Genomic DNA, 26,609 nt, shown 5'->3' on the forward strand with positions numbered 1-26,609 from the left:
ACTTATCCTGAGTTACCATGACTAGCTGTCAACATTGAGCTGTTATTTAAGACAATTTTGTGAAATAATTCATGAATGGTATCATTGCGGTCCAAACAAATTCGACATTGCACACCCTTGAACCAAGCAGCAGCCATGTTGAAAGTCTCAGGTCAATCTGAGCCTGATTCGCAGAGATATTTGGGGAACACACACATAGACAGAGATTCCTTGCTTGATAGATAGATAGATATAGAGGTAAATCGATAGATAGATAGATAGATAGATAGATAGATAGATATGGTGTCGTGAAGGCTGTCTTTAACTGTCGTTTGCTAAATTATGACACCTTTGGAGCTATGTTGGCATTTTTTGGGTTGGGTGGAGGAATCTGTGGTGTTAGGATTAAGGGTTAGGGTAACGAAGAGTTAGGGTAACGAACAACGCTTAATGACAGTCTTCATGACACCTTATTCATGCTAATGACAGGTGTCATGTCATAATAATGACAGCGTAATTTCCTCTTTGCTCTCAGAAAAGATAGACACTTTCTCCTTCCTAAATCTAAATCATGGAATTCAACACAATGTTAGAGCCCGTATGTCCTGATGATGTGGAAGACGTCCAGCAGATTGGAAGTATGATAACAGGTCTTCTGCTGATTGGAACTAGCATTTTCCTGATTAATCTCAAAATTCAAATTTGAACTTGGTTTTTGTTATGAATAATATAAAATCCATCAATTACATAAACCACTATCTTCATCTTCAAATCAGTTCTGGGCTGCTTTGTGCCTGAAAATTTGGGCCCTGAGCTCTCAAAGGTTAAAAACTACTGGTCTAAGACAGAACTTGCATCCCAAATGTGTGTATGTCACTGAGGTCTAGTGGAAAATATGAAGTAATATCTGATACCACAAATGAGTGGAGTTGTGTAGGGCTGTAGTGGAAATGTGTCATTGGAGAGCCTGAATTCAAATCCGTGACCTTTTTGCTTGGAGGCATCATTTGCTAATCTCTGCATCCCTGAGCAACAACAACTATCTAATGATCATTAAAAACACATTATAATTTACTAAATTTACAACCAATAAGTCTATTTTTCTTCCAACTATGAATTTAGCGACAACGTAGTTCACAAATTCACTGCTTTAGTGATGTAGAAACGTCAAAGTAACCACAGTGATGCTTTTCCTGTATATTCCTTTTCCTAATGTCTATTTTCTCTACCCAGAATGCAGTGCATCCCGGAGCAGAGAGCTTGATTATTGACTTTAAAGGCTCTCTCATTATTGCACTCTGTGCGCTCGCGTAGATCGGCTCCGTGTTCATTCAGGGACCTACTTTTATTTCTCAGGCCATTCAGGGTCCCTGCATTTTATGCTGTTGTATCTCTGGGAAACTTTAAGGGAAATGAACGTCTGCCATCACAGGAAGAGATCAGTCAGTCCCTCAGGTCCAAAGTGAATTAGCTTTCTGCTAGCCCCGTTAGGAACGCTGGTTTAATGACTACAATTAAACCGCGGGTCTCTCCGAGCTAGTTTTAAAAGATTTTGGAGCAGCTTTTTAAATAAGGCTTTCATGTTGTGATTAAGGTTTTGCCAAAGGTTCTTGATATTTAATGCACATAGCAAAGTTAGCAAAAAAAAAAAAAAAGATTGTCATGCTAACTTCAGAGTCCCTTAAGGGAAGAAATATACATTTTCTCCTCAAATAAATTCAACAAAATGACAAAACAAAAATGTCATCACTTTTTAAAGCTGAATTAAACCTTCTTTTCTTTGCAGTGAAAGTCACGGGAAGCTAACCGTTTTCTCAATGAGGGCCATGCTAGCAACAATGTGTGGCGGGAAAATTGTGGACAAACTACGCTGTGAGTAAAGTCCTTCCAGTTACTATTTAATATGTATCTATTCTTTATATTCTTTAAACTTTTGATACTATTCCATCCATCCATCCATCTTCATGCCCCCGCTTAGCCGTTTCCGGGTCGCGGGGGCAGCATCCCCAGCAGGGGATACTATTTTCTATTTATATTTATATATATCCTCTATTATTGTATTGTATATTTTACTCCTTCATTGCACTATTTTTTAGGTGTATTGCCTTCTGTTGTCTTTTTTTCTTGCACCGTATCTGAGCTGTAATGACAATGAATTTCACCACTGTGGGACAAATAAAGTCACTCTACTCTACTCTACTCTACTCTACTCTACGCTACTCTGTTCTATTTATAGAGGATATTTTACTTGTAGTTACTCTAGCTAAACACATTGGGGCAGTGTTAGGATGTATTGTGTATGAGTGATTTAAAAGTCATCTTTGGATTTCCATTAAGGATAATTGAGGCTTGCTGCCAGATTGTAAACACGTTGAGAGTAGAATACACACTCTCATGTTGTCCGTCTCTCAGATGTTTTCTCACAGATCTCAGACTCCAGTGGAGTCATGGTGTTTGCCAAGTTTGACCAGTTTCTCCGGGAGGTGCTGAAACTGCCCACAGCTGTGTTTGAAGGTCCATCATTTGGTTACACAGAGCACTCAGTAAGAACATGTTTCCCTCAGCAGGTAGGATCCTCTCCTGTGCTTCTTTATTTGGAACCTGTTCCCATCCTCTGTTGAATATGCGTGTGTGTCTGTTTGTGCGTTTCCATCTAGAAGAAGATCATTCTGAACACATTTTTGGACATTTTGATGGCAGATCCACCCCCTCAATGTCTTGTATGGCTGCCTCTCATGCACCGACTGGCTAATGTTGAAAATGGTAAGTTTGTACCTCTCATTTCTCTGCTGGTCTGACTCAAACTGCTGATTGTTCCACAGTAGTTTTTCTCTAAGTTAGCTGAACAGTCACCTTCGGCTGATCCGTTGTTCTTGCCGGCAATATTTCTGCAGGATGACTCACTTTGTTTAAGAGATGGAAATACAAAGTCATTTTTGAACCAATTCAATGGTTAAATTCCCATTTTGCAGCTTTGACATATCGGTCATTTTCCAGGAGTCACTGCAGAACTCAATGAAGAGGAGAAAAATGTGTAGAATTTGAAGGAGAAAAAATATGGCAAGGGCACATTTATTTGTATAGTGTCTTTCATACACAAGGTACTTTACATTATTAAAAGTGCCACAGAAAACATTAAACAAAGTTTCAAAATCAAACAGTTTGAAATCAACAAATAAAACGTCAAATCAACGGTTGGTTAAAAATTGTTAAAAATATTGTTAAAAATATCCCTCTCCGTCATAAGCAGTGTTCTCATCGGATGCAGCATAACAACTAAAAGTAGCGTCACCATGTTTACTGTGAACTCTGGGCTCCACTATCTGACCTGTCTCCATAGATCTGAGAGACCTGCTGGGTTCATACCTGACTAACATCTCACTGATGTATTCTGGACCAAACCAGTGTAGAGACTTTAAAAGTAGAGTCATGTGCTCCGACCTCTTTGTTCTGGTGAAGACCTGAGCTGCAGCGTTCTGCGCCAGCTGTAGCTGTTTGATGAGGACCATTACAATAGCTCAGTCTGCTGGAGATCAAAGCATGGAGCAGCTTCTCCTGACCGTTCCAAGTCATGAAATATTTAACTCTGGGGATGTTCTTTAGGTGGTAGAAGGCTGTTTTTGTAATTGAAGTAATATGACTGCTGAATGTCAGATCTGAGTCAATCAGAGAACCAGGGTTTCGGACTTGGTCTTTAGCTTTTAAAGATCAAATCTCATGGTACTCGCTGACAGCAGTCCTCTTTTCCCTGTTACCAAACACAATCATGTTCATCTTGTCATGATTTAGTTTTCAGTCACACAACACCTCTATGAGACCATAGAGGGTTTTTTTTATTATTATACGCTGCGACACAGTCTTGTTTGCTGTTGTGTTTCATCCTCTAGTCTTCCATCCAGTGGAATGTTCGTATTGTCGGAGTGAGAGCATGATGGGTTTCCGGTATCGATGCCAACAGTGTCATGGGTACCAGCTCTGTCAGAACTGCTTCTGGCGCGGCCATGCTAATGGTCCCCATAGCAACCAGCACCAGATGAAGGAGCACTCCTCATGGGTAAGGATGACCTCTGTGAGTGTGTGGAGGGAAACAACAGCATCTAGTACATCATGCACATTCACTTCGTGTCCTTCCAAACGACTGGTTGAAGGATTTTATGCCGTTTCACTTATTTTAGAAAATGAAAATGTATTGATTGAATTTGTGTTGTTGCTGTATTCCCTGGAGCTCAATCATTATGTGATCATTTGAAACAAAAGGAGTGGAACACATTTGCACGCATATTTTCAGAAGGAGTCGATGCTTGAAGTAAAAACACTGTCGGTCAGGGGTTGGAGATAGGGCGGCCATTTCCATAACACCAAATAACAGAGGACATTATTCAGAAAATCCATACCATAAATGAATACAAGTCTGAGAGAGAAGGGAGTTGACAGTGTCATTATATGAGTAGCGCGAAATGAACTATTTCATAGGTCGATGAATGAGCTGCTTCTGCCTTCAATATCTGTCTCCTGCTTATTTAGTTTTTCCACTCAACAATGTGTCAGTGTTTGAAGAATCTAACCTAGAAATCTGTATGTTCCACATTGCCAGATAGAGCTGGTGATTCCCGTTTGTTACCCTAACCCAGAGGTCTACAACCTTTACTCTCAAAGGAACCATTTGGCCTAATCTCACCTGGATTAGGCAGCTGAAAAAAACCCCATCCCAATTAGGGCTGAACGATTAATTGCATTTGCAATATTTTCTAATCGCAAAGGTTGCAAATTTTTATTTTATCTTTTTCTTGTCCTGTCCTGTCCTGTCCTGTTAAGAAGTGCAGTCCACATGTTTACATGTTTCACGAAACGTGAAGTTAGTTAGATACGTTGAAGAGGTAAAGCCACAGATTTGTTTGCTTTATTGTTGTAATCTGTGCTTTAAAATTTATATTTATTTAAAGTTTAAATAAATCTGAAATTGTTTATTGTGATTTATTGCTTGTGTTCATTGAAAAATACATGACAAGAGGCCCTTGAAATAATAATCGCATATTAAAATAGCAATATTGAGGAAAAAAAATCACAATTAGATTATTTTCCACAATCGTTCAGCCCTAATCTCAATGAAGACAATACAGTGTATTAAATTCTATACAATTAAAATTACTGTATATAGAATAATGTTTGATTTTATTTGATTTAATTGATTTATTTGGATCATGTAAATGGCAACTTAAAGACAGTTTAAAATAAATTAACATCAAGAAATAACAATAAAACTGTATCTTGCATCTTCAAATTCTCACACATCTTAGTTTATATGAACACATTGTTATATAAAGAAGATTTTTTTTGGTTAATGTATTTGAAAGGCTACAAAAAGTAAAAGTGAATTTAATCACACATGATCATGTGATCAACACATTTCTTGCCACACATAAATCATGCATATTTAACCGTCACATTGGTGGTTAAATGAATCTGTTCCCACACAATTAAAATCTCTATTTTCTTCCAGAATAGTGTTTTTGTTGGTTTAATTATCTTACCAGGGATTTAAAACTTAAGGTTAGCCACAGGTGCAGGAAAGTTGATGGTCTGTAGATGTTGCAGGAAGTAGGAAGGTGCTGAGTCATTGCACAACGTGATCTATTTTAGGTTAACAAATTGTTATATCTTGATTTTATTTGGTGTCAATGTCATTAATCATTAATAGACTCTGTAAGAAAATAACTTTTTATTTCAATATGTTTTTTAAAGCTATAGGGAGCCATTGCAAAAGAGTCAAAGAGCCACATGAGGCTCCAGAGCCACAGGTTGCAGACCCCATGCCCTAACTCAAAAAAGGTCAACGCAGCTCCTATGGTGTCATAATTTATCAAACAACACTTAATGACAGCTTTTGTGACACCTTATTCATGCTAATGACAGGTGTCATGTCATAATAATGACAGCGTAATGTCAGTTTATGTATACCACTTTAAGTAAAGTGTTCCCTGAAATTCTAAACCCAACCTTGCAGCACAGCTTCTGTTGATTCTCCTTTCTCTCAACTTTGCTTTTAGGTTTCTTTCCTCACTTAGATTCACATTTCATTTCCCCCATGAAGAGGAATTAAGACATTTTGATTTATTGTTTACTGATGTATTTTATTTAGACTTAATTTTTGTATACAATTAGATGAAAAGGCAAAATAAGCGTCCAGGATGATCCGAAGACATACAGGCCTTTAAAAAACTGGCCTTTCCGGCCCAGTGGATGTATGGTCACCCTAGTTGGAGACCGTGTAACAATATGCTGTAATATAAGTGTGATTTAGAAAAGTTATTTTTCTATATGAGGCTATAATGTTGGAATCATCAACCTGTGCTTATGCGTCTTTCTGCATTGACAGTCTGGGAATAAAAGTTAGAATAGAGAGAGAGAAAGCAGTAATATCCAGTAAGCTATAGACCTATAGGAATGAAGATGAATTTACTCCAACAGGCACCATAAGTGCAAAAGAAAAAGAGAAAATCCCAGTAATAATTGGATTATTTTGGTGCTTGGCTGTGCTTTGCCAGCCCATTTAAATGACAGTATTCTACAAAGTCAATGATGGCAAGGACGATAAATAAACTCCACAATAAAAGCTATAAGTACAGTAGAGTAGGTGACTGATTCTCTGTTTGTTTTTCCCCTTTTGTAGAAGTCTCCGGCTAAAAAGCTTAGCCACGCAATCAGTAAATCTCTAGGCTGTGTTCCTATCGGAGAGCCGCCACATCCTGTATTCCCAGAGCACACCGAGAGACCGCAGGAACTCACCCACACCGTGTAAGTAGCATTCCCATTTGTCATGTCTGTCTGTGACATTTGTGAGGGAAACCCAATTGATATGTTGATTAACAGTCCGGCTCGGCTTAGTGTGTGTGCTCATGATCTATAGTCAGCTCCCATCATGTAAAAGCCTTCATCTTTTCATTTGGCTGTCAGCACATGACTGGTGATGCTCCAACTCGCCTAAATGTCAAAGCCCTGGTAATTTGGTATGGCGGGAATAGCTGATATACTACACCAGCAGCCCAAGCCATCACCATTGCAGTCATCCCCATCAGTCGGCCGGCAATGAAACTGGAATGATGTTATAAATCCTACATCTCAGGCTTTGCTGCTGCTGAGAGTCATTGAACCGTGCACATCCATTTGCATTCTAGCTGAAGAAATAGTACAATTTATGACAATGAATTCCTCCAAGATACATCCACAACCTCTACTGTAGGAGGGAAGTATACCCTGCTTTTCTCAGCGTTGTTGCATGGAAACTGCTTGTGTCCAGGACTGCAAAGAGCAGCAGTGTGTTTCATTATCCTGAAGCTGTACACACCCTGGATACACACAGAAACAATATTGATTGATGTCAGTAATGGAATTTAAGCCATTTCTTAGTGTTTTCCTGACTTAGTGGCTTAAAAATAGATTCTGGTGTCCTCGTGAAAAAGATCAAATGAATAGGAAAACTATCAATCTATCAATAGAAATCAAATTAACCTATAATCCACTTAATAATATTTTCCCTACATTTGGGCTTAGGGGGGAAAGGACTTTTTTCCCGACAATAAATAAACAAATTTCCACTTCCGCTCAATTTAAAAGTTCACAACAAAGTTGTCGTCATAACAATGGGAAAAGGTGATTATATTTCAATGTATGAACAAAAAACTGTAAAAAATAATACTTTCTCCCTCTTTTATTAGAATGTACCATCTATTTTATTCCTACAAATGTTTCATCAGACAAAATGTCAGTGATTAAAGTTCAGGGGTTCCCCATCGCCGCGCCCCGGATCAGTACCGGTCCATTAAAACCCCTAACTCATGCAAAAAGGACCAGATGGAAGCATGCTTCACTCCGCCACTTGAAACAAATCAGAAACGTCCAGTATCAAAGAAAACATTAATGAGTTCTGCTTTTTATAGAGACACAGACATGATATGGTAAAACAAAAAACCTATGCTGTGGCCACAAATGACCTATGATTTGCGCACAAAACACTACTTTGTGGCCAGGAAATTAGTATAACGTGTACAGAATGTAGTACTTCATTGTCATGAAATAGCAATTAATAATACCTGAAGTGTACATGCTATGTAGTGTTTGTGTTTCAACAACTGCTACGTAGTTAATGCAGTGGACGGACAGGCAATCGTTTTTTTCTCTCATTGGTGCAGGAACGATACCACTTTGTAATGAGACACACATGTTGCTGGTTTCATTGTTTCATCACATTATACAGATTTTAAATGTTAAAATGTAAAAAAAAAAACACACATATGTTTGACAACATGCAAAAAAACAGTACCTTCTCATTATATATATATATATATATATATATATATATATATATATATATATATATATATATATATATATATATAGGACTTTTTTCGAGATTGGCCATTGGCCAAAAAAAAAAAAAAAAATATTTTTTATTTTTTTTAATTTTTTTTTACCATCACCAGCCCTCCTCTAAGAACCATTTTATTATAGGGAGGATATAAAAAGAGAGGGCAGTATTACACCTAGGCGAGGGGGAAGGGAACTGGGAGGAGAGACTCAAGGTAGAAATGGAAAGGGTGGGGAAGTGTTGATTATTATAAAGTGAGATGTGATGTTGTAGTTATGCATATTGTGACAAGTGTGAAGCTTAGGTGTATTGGTGGTGGCTGTGAAGGGTGGAGTGAATGGTTATACCTAAAACAGGTATTTAGTTTAAACCGACTACTTTTTTTTCTTTACTTTTTCTTTACTTGTCTGCATGTGCAGTAAATAATAAATAAATAAATAAATAAATAGACTACTTGCACATATATATACATACGTATATTGTTGTTGCACTTTACTGGTACCCTGTTACCCATCCTGTACTTTTTGTTTTACTTGGTTGTGTACGAGTGTATTTAAAGTTCAATAAATGTCAAGAGTTCTATTGGTGTATTTAATTTAATTTCTAATATATACATTTATATCATATGAGTGTTTCAATTGTCTTTCATAGTCAATGTGCTTTAAAAAAAATAAAAGTATATCGGCCTCAAATATCGGCTTCTAAAACAGGCTTTAGATATCGTCCATGGGCTGAATTTTTATTTTTTTTAAACTCGGTATCGGCCTTTGAAAATCCCATATCAGTCGACCTCTACTAATAATGATAGTGGTCTGTGGCACAAAAGGCTAAAGTATGTACAAAGTGTACTCCTGATTATCATTGTGTGCACTGGCTGAATCAGCAAAACACACACACACACACACACACACACACACACACACACACACACACACACACACACACACACACACACACACACACACACACACACACACACACACACACACACACACACACACACACACACACACACACACACACACAACTGCGGCTAATAGCAACCGCAAAATCTTTGGTCCAAAAACCCTCTCTCAGACCTGGGGGGCTAGTTAAACACACAGCGTAAACCTCTTGCTCTGTGTCATATATAATTCCCTCATTGTACAAATTCAACCATAAATCTAAGCTCTTCTTTCTCTATATAGTTTTACTTCTGGCAAGCGCCACTAAAAAAATCCACTGAGCTGCAATTCTGGGAAAGACTAGCCCAGAGAGAGGAATGTAAACAGATTCAGAGGATTTCATGTTTTTATTTTTTTTTTATCAAATACATCTCCGCTCATCATCTCTGAATCACTTCTCTTTGCTTCACTTGCATGAGGATTTTTCTGTGTTGTGCCCAACCTTGAACGTTAACATTTGCATAAATTTACAATTTATATCGAAGTGGAGAATCAGATCAAAGGTACTTTTCTTCCTCCTAGAGATGAGGCGAACAGATTAGTCTGCGTGGTACAGGCTGTGTAGCATGAAATTACATTACAGGAGTCGATTGATGTTGATAAGAATACATTTGGTTGCTAAAACTCCTTATTTGCTCTGTCTTTGTGGTATCCCCAGGGAAAAATGGGTTCATCATTTTAAGAACATGTGCTGTTTTAGATAATAAAGGATGTACAAAATTATGTATCTCTTAAAACTGTGAGAATAATAGACTAAAAGTACGAAAACTGATTATTTTATTTGTATTTCAGCTATCAGTCACAGAGGAAGTTGCATCTCCAGAAATAACATAGTCACAAAGGGCAACAATAGATAGAAACTGTTGACACAGGAAGAAATACTTGTTTGATTAAAAAAAAAAAATGTCTGGACTATCTAAGATTATTATTTAAAATGCATTAGTTTTACTGGATTTTTAAGGCTTCTGGTGGTGCGTTTGTGTTTTTGTTGCTTGAGGTTGAGGACCGATGCATACCACTGCAGACTCTGACTTGTTGTTTTTGTTTCTCTGGGTTTTTCGTTGTTGCCTCTGCTGCGTGTTTGCGATAGGCTTCTGTTTTCTGTGAAAGAAAAAAAGCTATTTTTGGTTGCAGGAACATTTGTTTTTGTGTGTGTGTAGTGATGAAGTTTTGCTTCAACTGTACAACATAAAGAATTTTTCCAACCTAGCAGGCTCTCTCTCTCTCTCTCTCTCTCTCTCACTCTCTCCCTCTCTCTCTCAAAAAAAAAAAAGAAAAAGAATTCAGTAGTGAATGTGTGTCTCTATAGGGTTCACAGTTTTATGGTTTCAAATGACAGGCTGCAAATGGCGTACAGAAAATAAGCGCAAAAAGTTATTAAGTTCACACATTGGCTGTGTTTGAAATGGCACACTCTGTAATATGCGCTAAAAACTCATTGAGTATATACTCTTTACTATATAATATAAGGATGATGACCAATGACCAATTGTGAGTCTTTTAAGCGAGAAAGTGACCAAGTAGAATATCAACATGTGGTCATTTGATCCATAAAACCCACGGAAACTAGGGCTGGGCGGTATATGGCCAAAAATGTATATCACGGTATTTTTCTAAATTCTAACGGTTTCACTGTATATGTATTTTTATTTTATTTTTCATGCATAATCAGTTGTTCACAGCATTTTCTACTGGTTGAGAGAGGAATTACTGCAGTCGATTGACTTAGGATGGTCTATTTTACTGTCATGATGAGTGAATATTGTAGAATAATTACACACTAGTAGTAATACAAGTTTGCAACAGCAGCCCAATGGCTCTTTTGCCGAGCTAGCTAAGCTGTAGCATTAGCTTGATTTCTAGCTTTAAATGCTGCATACTCAGTGGTGTGGTGGTTTCTTATGGTGAATAAGGTAGGGTTTGGTTTGGTTTGCAGCTCCACCAGGACTTATTTCCGCGTCATAGGAATTACAGATTGCGATCTTTTGCTCTCTATTTTTGTGTATTACTGCCAAACAGCCGACATGCTAAGCTAACCATGCCTCCATGTCCATGGTATTTCTCGCATGCTCAATCTTTTCATACTATCTAATGTGAACGCACTACATATCAAATTTGACTCAGACTTAGTATGAGCAGTACGTTAGTATAGTAAGTAGCAACCCCAAGGAGCAACTTGGGGTTCAGTGTCTAGCCCAAGGACACTTCAACACATAGACCGGTATAGACCGGGATAGAAAACTCAACCTCTCGGTCAGAGGACGACCCCCTGAGCCACGGTTGTGTTCAAAAGTATTACATTTTGAATGCAACCATTGTTGTTTGCTGTTGTACCCAAGCCCATGAATTCATAAAAACAGCTAGATGTGCAGATTGCTTCCAAAAATATTTGTGTAAAATCAGATCATTCTCAAGTGTGCTGCTTTAATAAGAGTAGACAGATCAAGAAATGGAATTAATATTGAATAAAAATTGTCAACTATTAGTGCGACCACGGCTTAGTGGTTAGCACGTCCGCCTCACAGCAAGAAGGTCCTGGGTTCAATCCCTGGGGTGGACACTTGGGTCCTTTCTGTGTGGAGTTTGCATGTTCTCCCCGTGCTGCGTGGGTTTCCTCCGGGTACTCCGGCTTCCTCCCACAATCCAAAAACATAACTGTAAGGTTGATTGGAGTCTCTAAATTGCCCATAGGAGTGAATGAGTGGTTGTCTGTCTGTGTTGCCCTGTAATGGACTGGCGCCCTGTCCAGGGTGTACCCCCGCCCAGCGCCCTATGAGAGCCGGAGATTGGCACCGGCAGACCCCTGCGACCCTGATAAACGGGAATAAGCGGGTATGAAAATGGATGGATGGATAGTGCGACCACTCACGACATGGCGGGACACATGAAATCACCAACCAACTTCAGATTAGCTCATGAAAAGTGAACTTTGTAGATTGGTAGCGTGGATTCCCCTCAGTATTCCCAGACTTTTGGACAATTTCATACTGTGTGTGAATCATCTTGTTTTAAAGTTCCATCAAGATGTGAGATTCGGAGTTTGTTGTAAATGAACTTGATAGAACCCCTGTATGATGAATCATTGTGTGAATTAATACCATGAACGTATAACTCCTAAACCTCTTCTCTAAAGACTTGTCCACACTGTTCAAAACTCTTGTTTTTGTGCAAGCTTAGCTTCAACATGCTTAGTTTAATTGTTTATGCGATTATACATGGATCAATACTACTCCCATTTTATGAACCCTGAGAGCTGTTTTTAGACTGCTCCTAATAAAGAAACGAATACAAATGGTAGTGCACGTCTCTCTTGCCAGATGGTTTTTTTTGCAGCGGCAGAGAACAGTGAAGCTTAACTGTTCTCTTAATTCAACCTTAATAATCATAACTCTTGATGCTACGTAGGAGAAGAACTGGCTCTAATGAAATTAGGCCCATCTGGTAATGGCCCATTTGAGTAAAAAAAAACAATGGCTACAGTGGTTATCTTCATATATTGCACTGCTGACAGCAGAAAGCTCCCCTTGAAGTGGACCCCTTAGATAATTAGAGATTGGAAAACTGCCAAGTCTATATCTTTTTGACGCTGAAAGCATTTTATTGGAACTATTTTGGAGTGATTGAAACGTTTTGAACATGGAGGAAAATGGTGCAGCTAGGTACTTGCCAGTCAGCATGAGTTTAAACTGCAAGAAAGAGCAAGCGAGAGTTTCGCTCTGCAAAGGAGAAGACATCCATCCCTGATGTGTGTGCATGTGTGTGTATGTGTGTGTACATGTGTGTGTTTGCATCTTGAGTGAGTCGCACTGGCAGAATTGGGTTAGAGCGTCAAGTTTGATCAAAATGCTCAAATCGAATGGACATGACTCTCCCAGTGTCCCAAACCATCATCCAGTCCCCAGATGAAATGCAGCTATTGTGAAGTTGTTCTGAAATATTTATGGTCCTCTGAAGGCAAAAAAAAAAAATAAGAGTCGACTTTTTTTAACAGAAGCTCAAGGTTTGAAGTCCACTCGTTGGTTCAAAGAAATCCACCACAGTAATGATCAGACATTTCTTCCCACTCTTCTCTTAATTGTAACAAAACAAAACAAAACTGTACATAAATCTCTTATTTTCATATATCTGACTTGACAAAGACAAACTGCAAAGATTAAGTCCAGATAATGTTTTTTTTCTTCTTTAAAATGTTATTTCTCCATTGACTTTAGGCCTTAATGCAGCAGATCTTAGTAGAGTTACTTAAACATCTTAAAAGGTAAAAGCATTAAGAAAAGAAACCATTTTAGGAGAAAAAAGACAAAATATGCAATATGCAATCACGGTAAACACACAATATAGTGTAGAGATAAAGTGAGTGGGAGCGTGATACATTGGAGTTTATATGTCAAAGGGCTACCAGTTAGAAATAGGTTCTTAAATGCTACATTTTCATGGTTTCACTTTAACTAGAAGGTAAGGTAATAAGCAAGGTTAGCAGTAACTTAGAAGACAAAATTAAGTTTCAACATGCAACACTTTATTCCTCCTAATTTATTCTTTTCTACATTATATACAAAATCCCCATGTTTCTATTTTACTAGCTACTAACAAACAACTAATCACAAATCATGTAAAATTTATAAAACCCTCCTTGCATTCAGTGAAAATTAACATTTAAAGATGGTTGATTTAATATTAAAACTTAATCACGTGCAGCAGTATTTAACTTTATTAAGTACCAACTACATCTGTCATCTGTATTAATCTTTGTGAGTTTAAATTCTGCAAAGTACTGTAAATCATATTTTAGATGGAGCTCATTGATGTCTAGAGCTCCTGAGGGCCACTCACGTGGTCCATGTGGGCTACCTGGTGCCCGCGGGCCGCGGTCACGTGTTGGTGACTCCTGCTCTGGAAAGTGACCTTGTGCTGCTCCCGCCTTTGCCTTTTGAATCCAGACCAAAACGGTTTGAACCAATCACGAGGCAGTGTTGTGGTTTAGGGCGGGATATCTGGGTGTGACGAAGGCAGAAGCGCCGAAGAAAACTGGTGCATGCGCAGTGGCGGAGAGAGGAACTAGCTAGGCTACCGCTATTAGCATAGCTCCAGATCAAAATAGAAAGATGTCGACGCAGGAGGATGGTTAACGTGTCCTTAACTCGCATACTCGTGTTGCAAAAACGGCAAAAGTCACTCAACGAGATAATGACCGCAGCATTACTATCCCAAAAGAATGTTTTCACCAGCGGAGCCTTGTTGTTGTTGTTGTTGTAAATGGTAAATGGACTTGATTTTATATAGCGCTTTATCACCACACTGAAGCAGTCTCAAAGCGCTTTACACATCAGCTCATTCACCCAATCACTCTCACATTCACACACCAATGGGACAGGACTGCCATGCAAGGCGCTAGTCGACCACTGGGAGCAACTTAGGGTTCAGTGTCTTGCCCAAGGACACTTCGACACATAGTCAGGTACTGGGATCGAACCCCCAACCTCTCGATCAGAAGACGACCCACTACCACCTGAACCACGGTCGCCGCGTTGTAGCAGCGTCTCTGCGGCGCATGCCGATGATGACATCATTTGTTACCGTGTGATTGGCTAAAACAAATCATGTTGGACAGGCGCTTCGCCCAATCAGCTTCAAACATTCTGTTCATGTCGCTCTCTGGTTCTGAAAGGATTTTCCAGACACAGACCCAGATCGATGTGGAGAACTTGAGTTAGAGGGAGGGGCTACACATCAATCTGACTCTGGCCTGGTTACTGGAAAGTAATTAAAATCATTTTGTCAACATTGAGGGTTTAAAGGTTTCTGGAAATGGAAAGGATGAACTTTCTGTAGCACATAGGCTTCTCTTCTGTTTTTATCAAACTTAACAGTGACATAACTGAGATTCTCCTCGTTGAGAAATCAAGGGTGTGCCCCACACTTTAGAAAACACTGATTTATATTATTATTACATTGAATGATTTTGGACGCTTGTTATTTTTCCACCAAACATTTTGACAAAAATGAAATGTTCTGAAGTTCCATTACAACAAGCTGTGCACAGATAGTGAGCATTATTCAGAATAAGGCACGTTGTGCGAAGCTGCTCGTGAAGTTCAAGGGAAGCATTAAAATATGTAAATGTAATGTTAGTACAGACCTTTAGTTTTTTTCTCCATATTTTTCTGCTGACGTGATAGAAGTAGATTAAAGCATTCCCTTTGCAAATTACGGCATTGTGATGAAATAGTCTAATACGCTCGAGCAGAGAGCTTCAGGCAAAAACAGAGAAGAGAGAGCATGTGTGTGTGTTTATGTGTGTGTGTGTGGAGAAACACTAGCACGTCATGAAGTCACATGACCGCTGAGTTTCCTTGGAGACAGTGGCAGTGTTGTACATTGAGATGCTCTCCTGCTCATTTGAGGGCAGATAAGGCAGCAGTCGGATGTACAGAGACAGGCAGGCAGTGCTTTCTCTCCTCACAGAGGTAAGATCTGCAACTTGCATATATCACTTTGGTCATTTGGACTCTTTTGAAGCTTATTTGTGCAGTTTTAAGTGCTTGCTCGCTGCTTTTCCTTTGTGTTATTTCTTTGTCGGAAACTTTCTCAGCTGATCTGATAGCTGCTGCCTTATTTTGTTCGGCTTGTATCTGATTAATTCAAATTTACCAGTGAATGTTCCCATTAAACATGTATTTTGATTATTCTCTTGATTATTGAGTTTATTATTTCCTTTGATTATATGATTGAACTTGTACTAATATGGTTTAGAAAGCCACTCGTAGCCAGTATTAATAAAAATACATACAAATAGTTTGGCCACAAAAATGCGGTTAGAAAATAAGCACATGGGACCGGAGTGTCCCTCTGGGCTCTGCCTTTTATGTGATAATGGAATCTTTAAATAAAACAGTCAGTTAGTGTAGAATCAGAGCTGACAAGTATGTGCAGATTGAAAGGATGCGAGTACAGAGACATGGAAATCAAGCTGCTGCTGCTGCTGCTGCTGCTGTGCGAGGCGCAGAGAACACCTGAGACGTACAAAAGGATATTTTTATGGATCAGTAAATGAGAAGCTTTGGTTTGGGCTTTGAAAAAAGATGATAGACGCCTGCTTTTGCTTCCTCTGACAAATGGCTTCCTATAATTTCACCTTTCCTACAGTTTCCAACTGAAGATGATTTCTTCTTATGCAGCTGTTGCTCTTTCTCTCGTTAAACTTGTTTTATGCTATTACTCCACACACATATATTTAAAGCAATATTCTTGGAAGAGTAATTATTATTTGCTACAATTTTAAACCAAACACAAGTTCAGCTGTTGGTTGGCTGTTTTATAATGACCCCCCACCACCACCCTTGTCGTTCCTTTTTTATCTTCCTACTTTGGATTCAATTACAACCAGTATAGCTGATTCACTATTAATAATATAATGCAAATGCACCCTGTATTTTATTTCTTGGTGATCCGCACCAAAGGCCGCTGCTGCAGTGTAGCATTAAAGACCTTTAATCTTGTCTTTTAGTCAGCCGAAACCAGTGGCCTACAACATGAACGACACAATGCTCATGTCCTCCGGGGCACCCACTCCTTCCAAAAGGTAAGCCACGCCCAGGATTGATGTCTCTTTTTTAAGGTCTTTGTACATTTTAAAAGATGACAAACTGACACAGTGAGATCAAACAGAGGAGAGATGTCGCTGTCGTCGCTGCAACACGATGGAATCGAATCCAGCGAAACTCGACGTGTTGTGTGTTTCTGCACGCTTGACGTGCTTTTCTTATGCACATGTGAGTGTAATTTTAGAGGAAGAGTTGTTGTGCTGAATAACGTGCTTAAATGAATATGACACACAAGCAGATTCTGATGAAATCCAAGCTTTTATGTTGGAAAATTATAGGCAAGGTTTCCATTGAAAGAAGCTGATTGTCCTCTCGTTTCAGTCCGTCTCAGTAAAAGGCCACGGTCATTATTACAAAATCAAACCGGCACTCATCAACTACTTTGGTCATGAATGCAATAATGGAATTTAGTATATTTAATATATCTACCGTGTGGGTTGCAGGATTTTACATTTGCGCACCAAACATCCTTTCAACAGCACTTCTGTGTTCCTGTAATGCATTTGATTTTCAAGAAATGTCACAATGTGTAACAAAACGTTTGCTTTGGAAAGATAAAAAAGATCTAAATTGATAATTCAGACCATTTTGTAAAGTCTCACAGCGTGTGAATTGATTTAAAACAGGGGTGTAAAAACTCATTTATTTCAGGGACCAAATATGAAGTAGTTTGATCTCAAGTGGGCCGCAGATTTTAGTGCAGGAAAACGAGCAATTTGAACATGAATGTCCCCAAGTTTTCACTTTGAAGTATAAATGATACATAAAGTATGTAAGGAGCCGACTATATTCAAGCATTAAGTGGCTGATATCAGTCCCTGTTGGATTTTCTCTTTTACATTTCCCTGATTTTGTGACCAGTTTGTATTTTATTTGTGGAAATTATTATTATTATTATTATTGTACTCCAAATATTGAGGAGTTTCATTAAATTTGTGTATTTAGAATAGCTGAGATATCTGCAACTGAATTATTTAGTAATTTGCACAATAATTCATGTTTTTTCTGTCTTTTTTTACTTTCTCCTGCGGGCCAAATTGGATGGTCCAAAGGGCCAGATTTTGCCCCCGGGCCTTGAGTTTGACATCAGTGCCTTGAAATCACACATTTGCCAAACTGTATCTTTGAATTTTTAAGATGTGCTTATATTTTTCCCATTAAGTCTTTTAAATTAGAGATTGACGAGACAAAAATCTGGATTTTTAACCTTGCTAAATATAAGGCAGCAGTCAATAGTGGATTGAGTTTCTGTGGTGTCCAATCAGCTGACAGTATCGTACAGTGGCTGACAACATGAGGACACACAGAGTGGTAAATGAAGACCCATGGAGGTCAGTGGAAGGTGCACGTGCTGCAGTGTGCATGAGAGCGAGCAACGGTTTGCTTCTCAAATGATCTTTTTCCTCATCAAAATATATAATATTGCCCTATTATAAGATATATATATATATATATATATATATATATATATATACATAGATAGTTTTAGATGTCCCAGTTGTAGAATATTGAATTTGATATTTGAGTTATTGTTTCCTCCAAATGTTTCCTTTTTTTTCAAAAGAGAAAAATATTTTAATTTGTAAAGATAAAACTCAATATTTTATATGCTTAACAGAAAATATTGTATTGCTTCATTCCCGTGTGTAATTTATCAAATGCACATTCTAGTTTGAACAGTCACGCATTATGTTCAATGTCTTTTTTTGCCATTTTACACCTTACAAATCTTTATGGGCCCAATTTGTCCTGGAAGTCCCATATTTGGTATGTAAGGGACATGTAGTTCTGCTCCAATCTACACATACAAGCAGTGGTGGCAGGTGGTGATATAACTTTAAGGGGGTTGATTGGGATACAGGCACATCTAAAAAAAAAAATTTAATATTAAAAAAAAGTTCAATATTTTCTGTCCCTCATTTCATAAAGTGTGATCTATATATGATATAGACTCATGACACATAGAGTGAAATACTGTATATCAAGCCTTTATTTCTTGAAATGTTGATGATAAGACTTACAGATACTTAAATATAAAAGCAAAAGGACTAAAACAGAAATGTCAGGCTTCTAAAAAGCCCGTTCATTTCTATGAACTTAATACTTGGTTAAGCGTGCTTTTGTATGATTTACTGCATCAGTGCAGCGTGTAAAAGTATGGTTATTTTTTTAATTGTGTTTTTTTTTTTTTCTTCTTTTCCAAAAACATTGCTTTGTATCCTAATCATCTATCACAGGGGTGTAAAACTCATTTTAGTTCAAGGGCAACATACATGACATATGACCCAGTTTAACTTCAAGTGGGCCGGATCAGAAAAATCCATATATTTGTTAAGGAAAAATAACAAACAAACAAAATCCTGATTGTTAAGCAATTGGTGAAAATTCCTTGACTTTGCAACTAATTTTCTCGAAATTTGCCAGAATTCTGTAGGATTCTTTGTGAGAATTTTCCAGGTTTTTAAAAATAATTGCTTCTTAATATTGCTGTAAATAATGTACCAGTAGTACTGCATCCCCCATCGTATTTTATCTACAATTTATATGGTAATTTACAAAAATTCCTGGTTTTGCTGTATTTTTTACTTCAAACAAAATCTTCCTGTGGGCCAGACTATATGCTCTAATGGGCTAGACATGGCCGCGGGCCTCGAGTTTGACATTGTTTATTGTATTGTGAAGTCAGAGTAAAATCCCACCTCTATTACGTAAATATTTTCTTATTTATAAGTTAAAAAAGTCGTTTTTATTTAGACTTTAATAGAGTACCCCATCAAACAAACTGTACAATATCTAAAAACTAATAATTATAATAATAATTAAGAAGTAAAATAAACATTAAAATCTAATTTGAAATTTCATGATCTCAGTCGGAAAATCATTCAAGCTTTTTGTCACGTCATGAGGAGTAAAACAAAAACGCATACATTAAATGATAGTTGTAAGTTTAGTGTTTTGGTTCCTACAAAAATGAATCAGTCGCTGAAACAAGACGTGTAAGAACATAAAGCATCTTACGTATTATAAAATAGGATATATTAAGTGAACCTGTTGTCCCGAATGCCACTGTTTCAGAAGCAGCAAAACACTGGTGTGTGCGTTCGAGTATGAGTTTGACAAGTCATGAATTGCGATGGATAAAAAAAACTGGGTCAGAGCATCTCTGAAACTGCTGCTCCTGTGGGGTGTTAAACATCTTGTGCCAGAAAGGGTCAATGGAAGGAAAAGCAGTGAAACAGCTGTTATAGCTTCTACAGATGAGCCAAAGGAGTTCCTGCTAACGCTAACAAAGGTGTGAGATAAGACAGTGTCACAGTTTGTCATCAAAAGGACAAATACAGTATTCAGATGGTCGTCATTTTGTTCCAGTTTGTTGATTTATTTGAACATTTTTACATAACTTTTCATGTTGGTTGACCAGGGAGACTAATGACCTCATTCTCTAGATTGTGTTGATGAACAGATGGTAAACTTTGTAAATAACTCAAAAATGATCAGCTTCAGATACTAAAACCTGCAGGGAAAACTTTGCCCCAGATTATACTGTACGTATGTGGGAACCGCGTCAATGCAGGAAGGTGTTTGAGGACATTATTGCGACTTTATGTAATTGGATCAGAAAAACACTTCAGGAAGAACTAAAGTCAAAAACATCGTCCGACTGAACCAAAACAAAAACACAAAAGATTTAATATTAGTTTGGTTTGCATCCCCTAAGTCGTAGTTTGAAGTTTGTTTGGTTTTTGTTTGTTTTTTAGCAGAGATTGACTGATTTTGATGGGCCTGTACTACAAAACTGGATAAGTACAGTATATCCGGGTTATATCTCCGTTTGCGGGCTTTACCTAACCAAACATTCTCCATCAGAGATCCCCTGTCCTATGAACCAGGATATAAACATGTTCACCTCAAGGGGCGATAATATGAAAAAAGTCACTTTATAACAGTTTTCCTACAGTGATATACATCCCTTTAGCCTCATTCAGAGGGCCAAAGTTGAAAAAGATCTGTTTCCTCCCTCCCTTGTTATTCCACATTTTGTAAAAAGTCAGCTCCAAACGGGTGAGTTGAATTTTTCTCGCCATGTGACGTCACGTAGCAGAAACTCCTCCTCCTCCTGACAATCCTGGCTCCTCCTACCCTATAAGAATGTGAGCTCCTCCCTCTCAAACTACCTCACAGCTAAAACAAACACTGCGGTTTAATATATAATATATATTATACTTTATTGTCATATATGTAGAGCTACATACACAAAATGTGTTATCTACATTAAACCGTTCCTGAGGAGCAGTGGGCAGCCATGGGGTAGTTCCATTTTTAGTATCCGTTATATCGCCTCGTATCACCTTTAACTTGATCTGATGTGTTTGTGATGCAATGCAACACAGCAGTTGGACAAAACAAATGATTATCACCTTAAATGCACTATTCATGTAGTTAGTAGAGATGAAGAGGAGAAGAAAGTGACTCAGCAGTTTTATACTCAGGTGGGTGTTGAAGCAGCGCTGAGACAGACTCACAATCACAATAGCCGCTTGAATAGTCATATGTTTTACTGTAAAGTGCAGTTTTTGGCTGAAAACAATACCAACAGTGCGTGGATAGCAAAAGAAAACCGCTTTGATGTGATCAGTGTTGTCCCTCAGAAGAGCGAGGCATAAAGTCTGCGTCTAAAGACACGCCTACTCATGCATATGCATGAAGGCCCCAAAACTGCCTGTTTATAGCAGCGTCATGAAATCGACTTTTCAGATGCTAAAACTCCAGAAAACAGACGAATTTGGAAAAAGAAACCTCAAATACTATGTTGTTGGGGTTCTTAGAACAAATGGAGAAAGATGAAAAATAGCATAATACTGGACCTTTAAGCGAGTTGATTTCAGACAGAATACGTGCGCGCTCCTATGACATGAGATTGCAGCGTCAGACCAATCACAAGCACAGAGAAACGGTGTAGAGCAACATACTGTACGTCACAATTGAGCAATAATTATGAAGAATTAAAATCCATAATTCAGACCAAAAACAAAACTGTTTATGCAGGAAAAAGCAGGAAGGAAGGAACACAGGCAGGAAGCTGCTGACACTGTTAATCCGTAAAAGACAGCATGAGATTATACAATATTAATCCATGGGATGAAAAACGGATAGCGTCGTCTTCATCATCTGACTGTAGATCAGTCCATCAGATGTAAATCTATATCTTTCCTGAAGGATGTCATCGGTAAATGAAAGGATTACATTCATCAATAACTAATCTTTCTTTCCTAAGCACAGCTGTCAGATCTGCACCAACCAGGTTGTTCTAACAATGGGCAGGTCCTTTTCCAAGAGAACTGATTGTTCAGGAGGCGGGACTTTTGTACTCGCTCAGATCTTATCTACTTCATGACCTGGTCTCGACCAGGTTAGGCGTTCAGCCTAAGTTACCATGGTGATTTAGCCCGGTAAGACGTTAGCCAGCGCCGTAGTACAGCACGCACCGAATAAATCCCATAAGTTAGCACGATAAGAGGAAATCCAGCTTTGTAGTACAGGCCTGACGAGTTTAGCATAAATCAAACAATACATACAGTACGAGGCTGTAGAACATGAATATTCAAAGTGGCGATGTTCTCAGTGGAGCAGTTTTAAATCCAGACTAGACTCAGTTGCATGTTTATTCTCCTTCATTACTAATTTCCAAATACCTCAACAGCACCTCTGGGATCATGCATTCACCACATGTAACGCACATTAACGCACATTATCATTTACTGTAATGTTGTGTGCCTAATTTGACATTATGTCGTCAATGACAAAATGTCAGGATGAGCACACATGCATCCACTCACACCCATCCATGTGTGTCTATCACCTCTGAAATCAAAGCTGGGTAGAAATCATCATGTGATTTATTTAATCAAATCCTTTAAACTGATTTATATTACCTGTATAAGAGCTTCTATGGAACAAGTGTGTGTGTGGTACAGAGGTTTAATTGTGTGTCTTTGGCTTTGGAGCAGTGTGTTGGAGAGTCCGAGTCGGTTAGATGAAGAGCATCGCCTCATCGCTCGGTACGCTGCACGCCTGGCAGCGGAAGCCAGTAACTCTGCAGTGAGTGAAATCCAATCATTGCACAGTATATTTACAGACATGTTTTTATGCTGTGAAAAAGTCTGTGTAGTTATATTACTATTTTTTTTTCTTTTTTGAGAGAGGAAATGTGATTGTTAATATTATCCTTTTTTATTATTATTACGTTGTTTCTTCAATTTCAAATAGAAATTGTCTTTAAAGCTGGAGTCCGCAACTCTCAGATCCCTCTCTCCCCCTCCCTCCCTGCTGCTCTCTTGCCCTGTCTCCAAACTTTCCAAAGTCCCTCCCTCAGAGGAGCTAAGAAGCTAACGTTAGTCCGACAGCAACATCACAGTAATATAACGTGCTCTGTTAAAAGCATATTACTGCAGCGCTTCTCTCTCTCAATGTGCACACACCTCAGCAACAGCAGCAACAACACAGTGTCACATAAAGCAGCCACATGGAGGCTGCTGCACATACATGAACACATGCACCACATGCACCACAGAGTTCTGGTGTAACTATTACAAATCAAACATAATGTAAATCATCCATCCATCCATCCATCCATCTTCTCCCGCTTCTCCCGCTTAGCCCTTTCCGGGTCGCGGGGGCAGCATCCTCAGTAGGGAGGCCCAGACTTCCCTCTCCCCGGCCACTTCCTCCAGCTCTTCCGGGGGGACCCCGAGACGTTCCCAGGCCAGCCGAGAGACATAGTCTCTCCAGCGTGTCCTGGGTCTTCCCCGGGGCCTCCTTCCGGAGGGATGCCCTCTGAACGCCTCCCTAGTGAGGCGTTCAGGGGGCATCCTAATTAGGTGCCCGAGCCACCTCATCTGGCTCTTCTCGATGCGGAGGAGCAGCGACTCTACTTTGAGCCCCTCCCGAATGACTGAGCTTCTCATCCTATCTCTAAGGGAGCCAGCCACCCTACAGAGGAAACTCATTTTGGCCGCTTGTACCCGTGATCTTGTTCTTTCGGTCATGACCCAAAGTTCATGACCATAGGTGAGGGTTGGAACGTAGACCGACCTGTAAATCGAGAGCTTCGCTTTTTGGCTCAGCTCCCTTTTTACAAAGACGGACCGGTGCAGACTCCGCATCACTGCAGACGCCGCACCAATCCGCCTGTCGATCTCTCGCTCCATCCTTCCCTCACTCGTGAACAAGACCCCGAGGTACTTGAACTCCTCCACCTGGGGCAGAACCTCATCTCCAACCCGGAGAAGGCACTCCACCTTTTTCCGGTCGAGATCCATGGACTCGGATTTGGAGGTGCTGATTCTCATTACGGCCGCTTCACACTCGGCTGCGAACCGATCCAGTGAGAGTTGAAGGTCACGGTATGTTGGAGCCAACAGGACCACATCATCTGCAAATAGCAGTGATGCATTACTGAGGCCCCCGAACCGGACCCCCTCAACGCCCTGACTGCGCCTAGAAATTCTGTCCATAAAAGTTATGAACAGAATCGGTGACAAAGAGCAGCCCTGGCGGAATCCAACCCTCACCAGAAACGATTTCGACTTACTGCCGGCAATGCGGACCAGACTCTGACTCCGGTCATACAGGGAACGAACTGCTCCTATCAGGAGGTTCGATACCCCATACTCCCGGAGAACCCCCCACAGGAATCCCCGAGGGACACGGTCAAATGCCTTTTCCAGGTCCACAAAACACATGTGGACTGGTTGGGCAAATTCCCATGACCCCTCAAGGACCCTGCTGAGGGTGTAGAGCTGGTCCACAGTTCCACGGCCAGGACGAAAACCACATTGCTCCTCCTGAATCCGAGGTTCAACTATCCGGCGGACCCTCCTCTCCAGTACCCCTGAATAGACCTTACCGGGGAGGCTGAGGAGTGTGATCCCTCTATAATTGGAACACACCCTCCGGTCCCCCTTCTTAAAAAGGGGAACCACCACCCCGGTCTGCCAATCCAGAGGCACTGCCCCCGATGTCCACGCGATGTTGCAGAGTCGTGTCAGCCATGACAGCCCCACAACATCCAGGGCCTTGAGGAACTCCGGGCGGATCTCATCCACCCCCGGAGCCCTGCCACCGAGGAGCTTTTTAACCACCTCGGCAACCTCAGCCCTAGAGATAGGAGAGCCCACTCTCAGGTCCCTGGGCCCTGCTTCCTGATTGGAAGGCGTGTCGGTGGGATTGAGGAGGTCTTCGAAGTATTCCCCCCACCGATCCACAACGTCTCTAGTCGAGGTCAGCAGCGCACCATCCGCACCATACATAGTGTTGACGGTGCACTGCTTCCCCCTCCTGAGACGCCGGATGGTGGTCCAGAATCTCTTCGAAGCTGTCCAGAAGTTGTTCTCCATGGCCTCACCAAACTCCTCCCATGTCCGGGCTTTTGCCTCGGCGACTGCCGTGGCTGCACTCCGCTTGGCCCGTCGGTACCTGTCTGCTGCCTCCGGAGTCCCACAGGCCAAAAAGGCCCGGTAGGACTCCTTCTTCAGCTTGACGGCATCCCTCACCCCCGGTGTCCACCAACGGGTTCGGGTATTGCCGCCACGACAGGCACCGACTACCTTGCGGCCACAGCACCGATCAGCCGCCTCAGCAACAGAGGCACGGAACATGGCCCACTCGGACTCAATGTCCCCCACCTCCTCCGAGACATGGTTGAAGTTTTCCCGGAGGTGGGAGTTGAAGCTCCTTCTGACGGGAGACTCTGCCAGGCGTTCCCAGCACACCCTCACTATACGTTTGGGTCTGCCAGGTCTAACCGGCATCCTCCCCCGCCATCGGAGCCAACTCACCACCAGGTGGTGATCAGTTGACAGCTCCGCCCCTCTCTTTACCCAAGTGTCCAAGACATGCGGCCGCAAGTCCAATGACACGACTACGAAGTCGATCATCGAACTGCGGCCTAGGGTCTCCTGGTGCCAAGTGCACATATGGACACCCTTATGTTTGAACATGGTGTTTGTTATGGACAATCTGTGACGAACACAGAAGTCCAACAACAAAGCACCGCTCGGGTTCCGATCAGGGGGGCCGTTCCTCCCAATCACGCCCCTCCAGGTCTCACTGTCGCTGCCAACGTGAGCGTTGAAGTCCCCCAGCAGAACAAGGGAATCCCCAGAAGGAGCACTCTCCAGTACTCCCTCTAAGGAATCCAAGAAGGGTGGATACTCCGAGCTGCTGTTTGGCCCATAGGCACAAACAACAGTCATGATCCGTCCCCCCACCCGAAGGCGGAGGGAGGCTACCCTCTCGTCTACCGGGGTAAACTCCAACGTACAAGCACTAAGTCGAGGGGCAAGAGGTATAGCCACCCCGGCCCGGCGCCTCTCACCATTGGCGACTCCAGAGTAGAAGAGAGTCCAACCCCTGTCGAGAAGGCTGGTTCCAGAGCCCTTGTTATGTGTTGAGGTGAGACCGACTATATCTAGTCCGAACTTCTCCACCTCGCACACAAGCTCAGGCTCCTTCCCCGCCAGAGAGGTGACATTCCACGTCCCTAACGCTAGCTTCTGTAGCCGGGGATCAGATCGCCAAGGCCCCCGCCCTGGATGACTGCCCAATCCACATTGCACCGGCCTCATATGATCCCTCCTGCGGGTGGTGGGCCTACGGGAGGGCGGGCCCACGTCGTCCTTTCGGGCTCTGCCCAGCCCGGGGCCCGTGGGCAAAGCC

At 40.7% G+C, this 26,609-nt stretch overlaps 1 protein-coding gene across 6 annotated transcripts in view; it reads left to right on the plus strand.

Annotated features, from left to right (window-relative positions):
* Positions 1-26,609, plus strand: part of dtnbb (dystrobrevin, beta b) — a 56,127-nt gene that overhangs the window by 11,587 nt on the left and 17,931 nt on the right. For 4 of the 6 annotated variants that reach the window (XM_028437681.1, XM_028437678.1, XM_028437680.1 and 1 more), the window contains exons 6-11: positions 1,766-1,851; positions 2,392-2,546; positions 2,637-2,742; positions 3,867-4,033; positions 6,650-6,774; positions 22,901-22,991. In XM_028437681.1, the coding sequence (XP_028293482.1) occupies positions 1,766-1,851; positions 2,392-2,546; positions 2,637-2,742; positions 3,867-4,033; positions 6,650-6,774; positions 22,901-22,991 (730 nt within the window). Of the gene's footprint in view, positions 1-1,765; positions 1,852-2,391; positions 2,547-2,636; positions 2,743-3,866; positions 4,034-6,649; positions 6,775-16,795; positions 16,871-22,900; positions 22,992-26,609 lie in introns of all 6 variants that reach the window. The other 2 variants (XM_028437683.1, XM_028437679.1) reach the window with 2 other exon arrangements.

This window comes from Gouania willdenowi, chromosome 22 (genome assembly GCF_900634775.1).
Source record: "Gouania willdenowi chromosome 22, fGouWil2.1, whole genome shotgun sequence".
Classification (NCBI taxonomy): Eukaryota; Metazoa; Chordata; class Actinopteri; order Blenniiformes; family Gobiesocidae; genus Gouania; species Gouania willdenowi.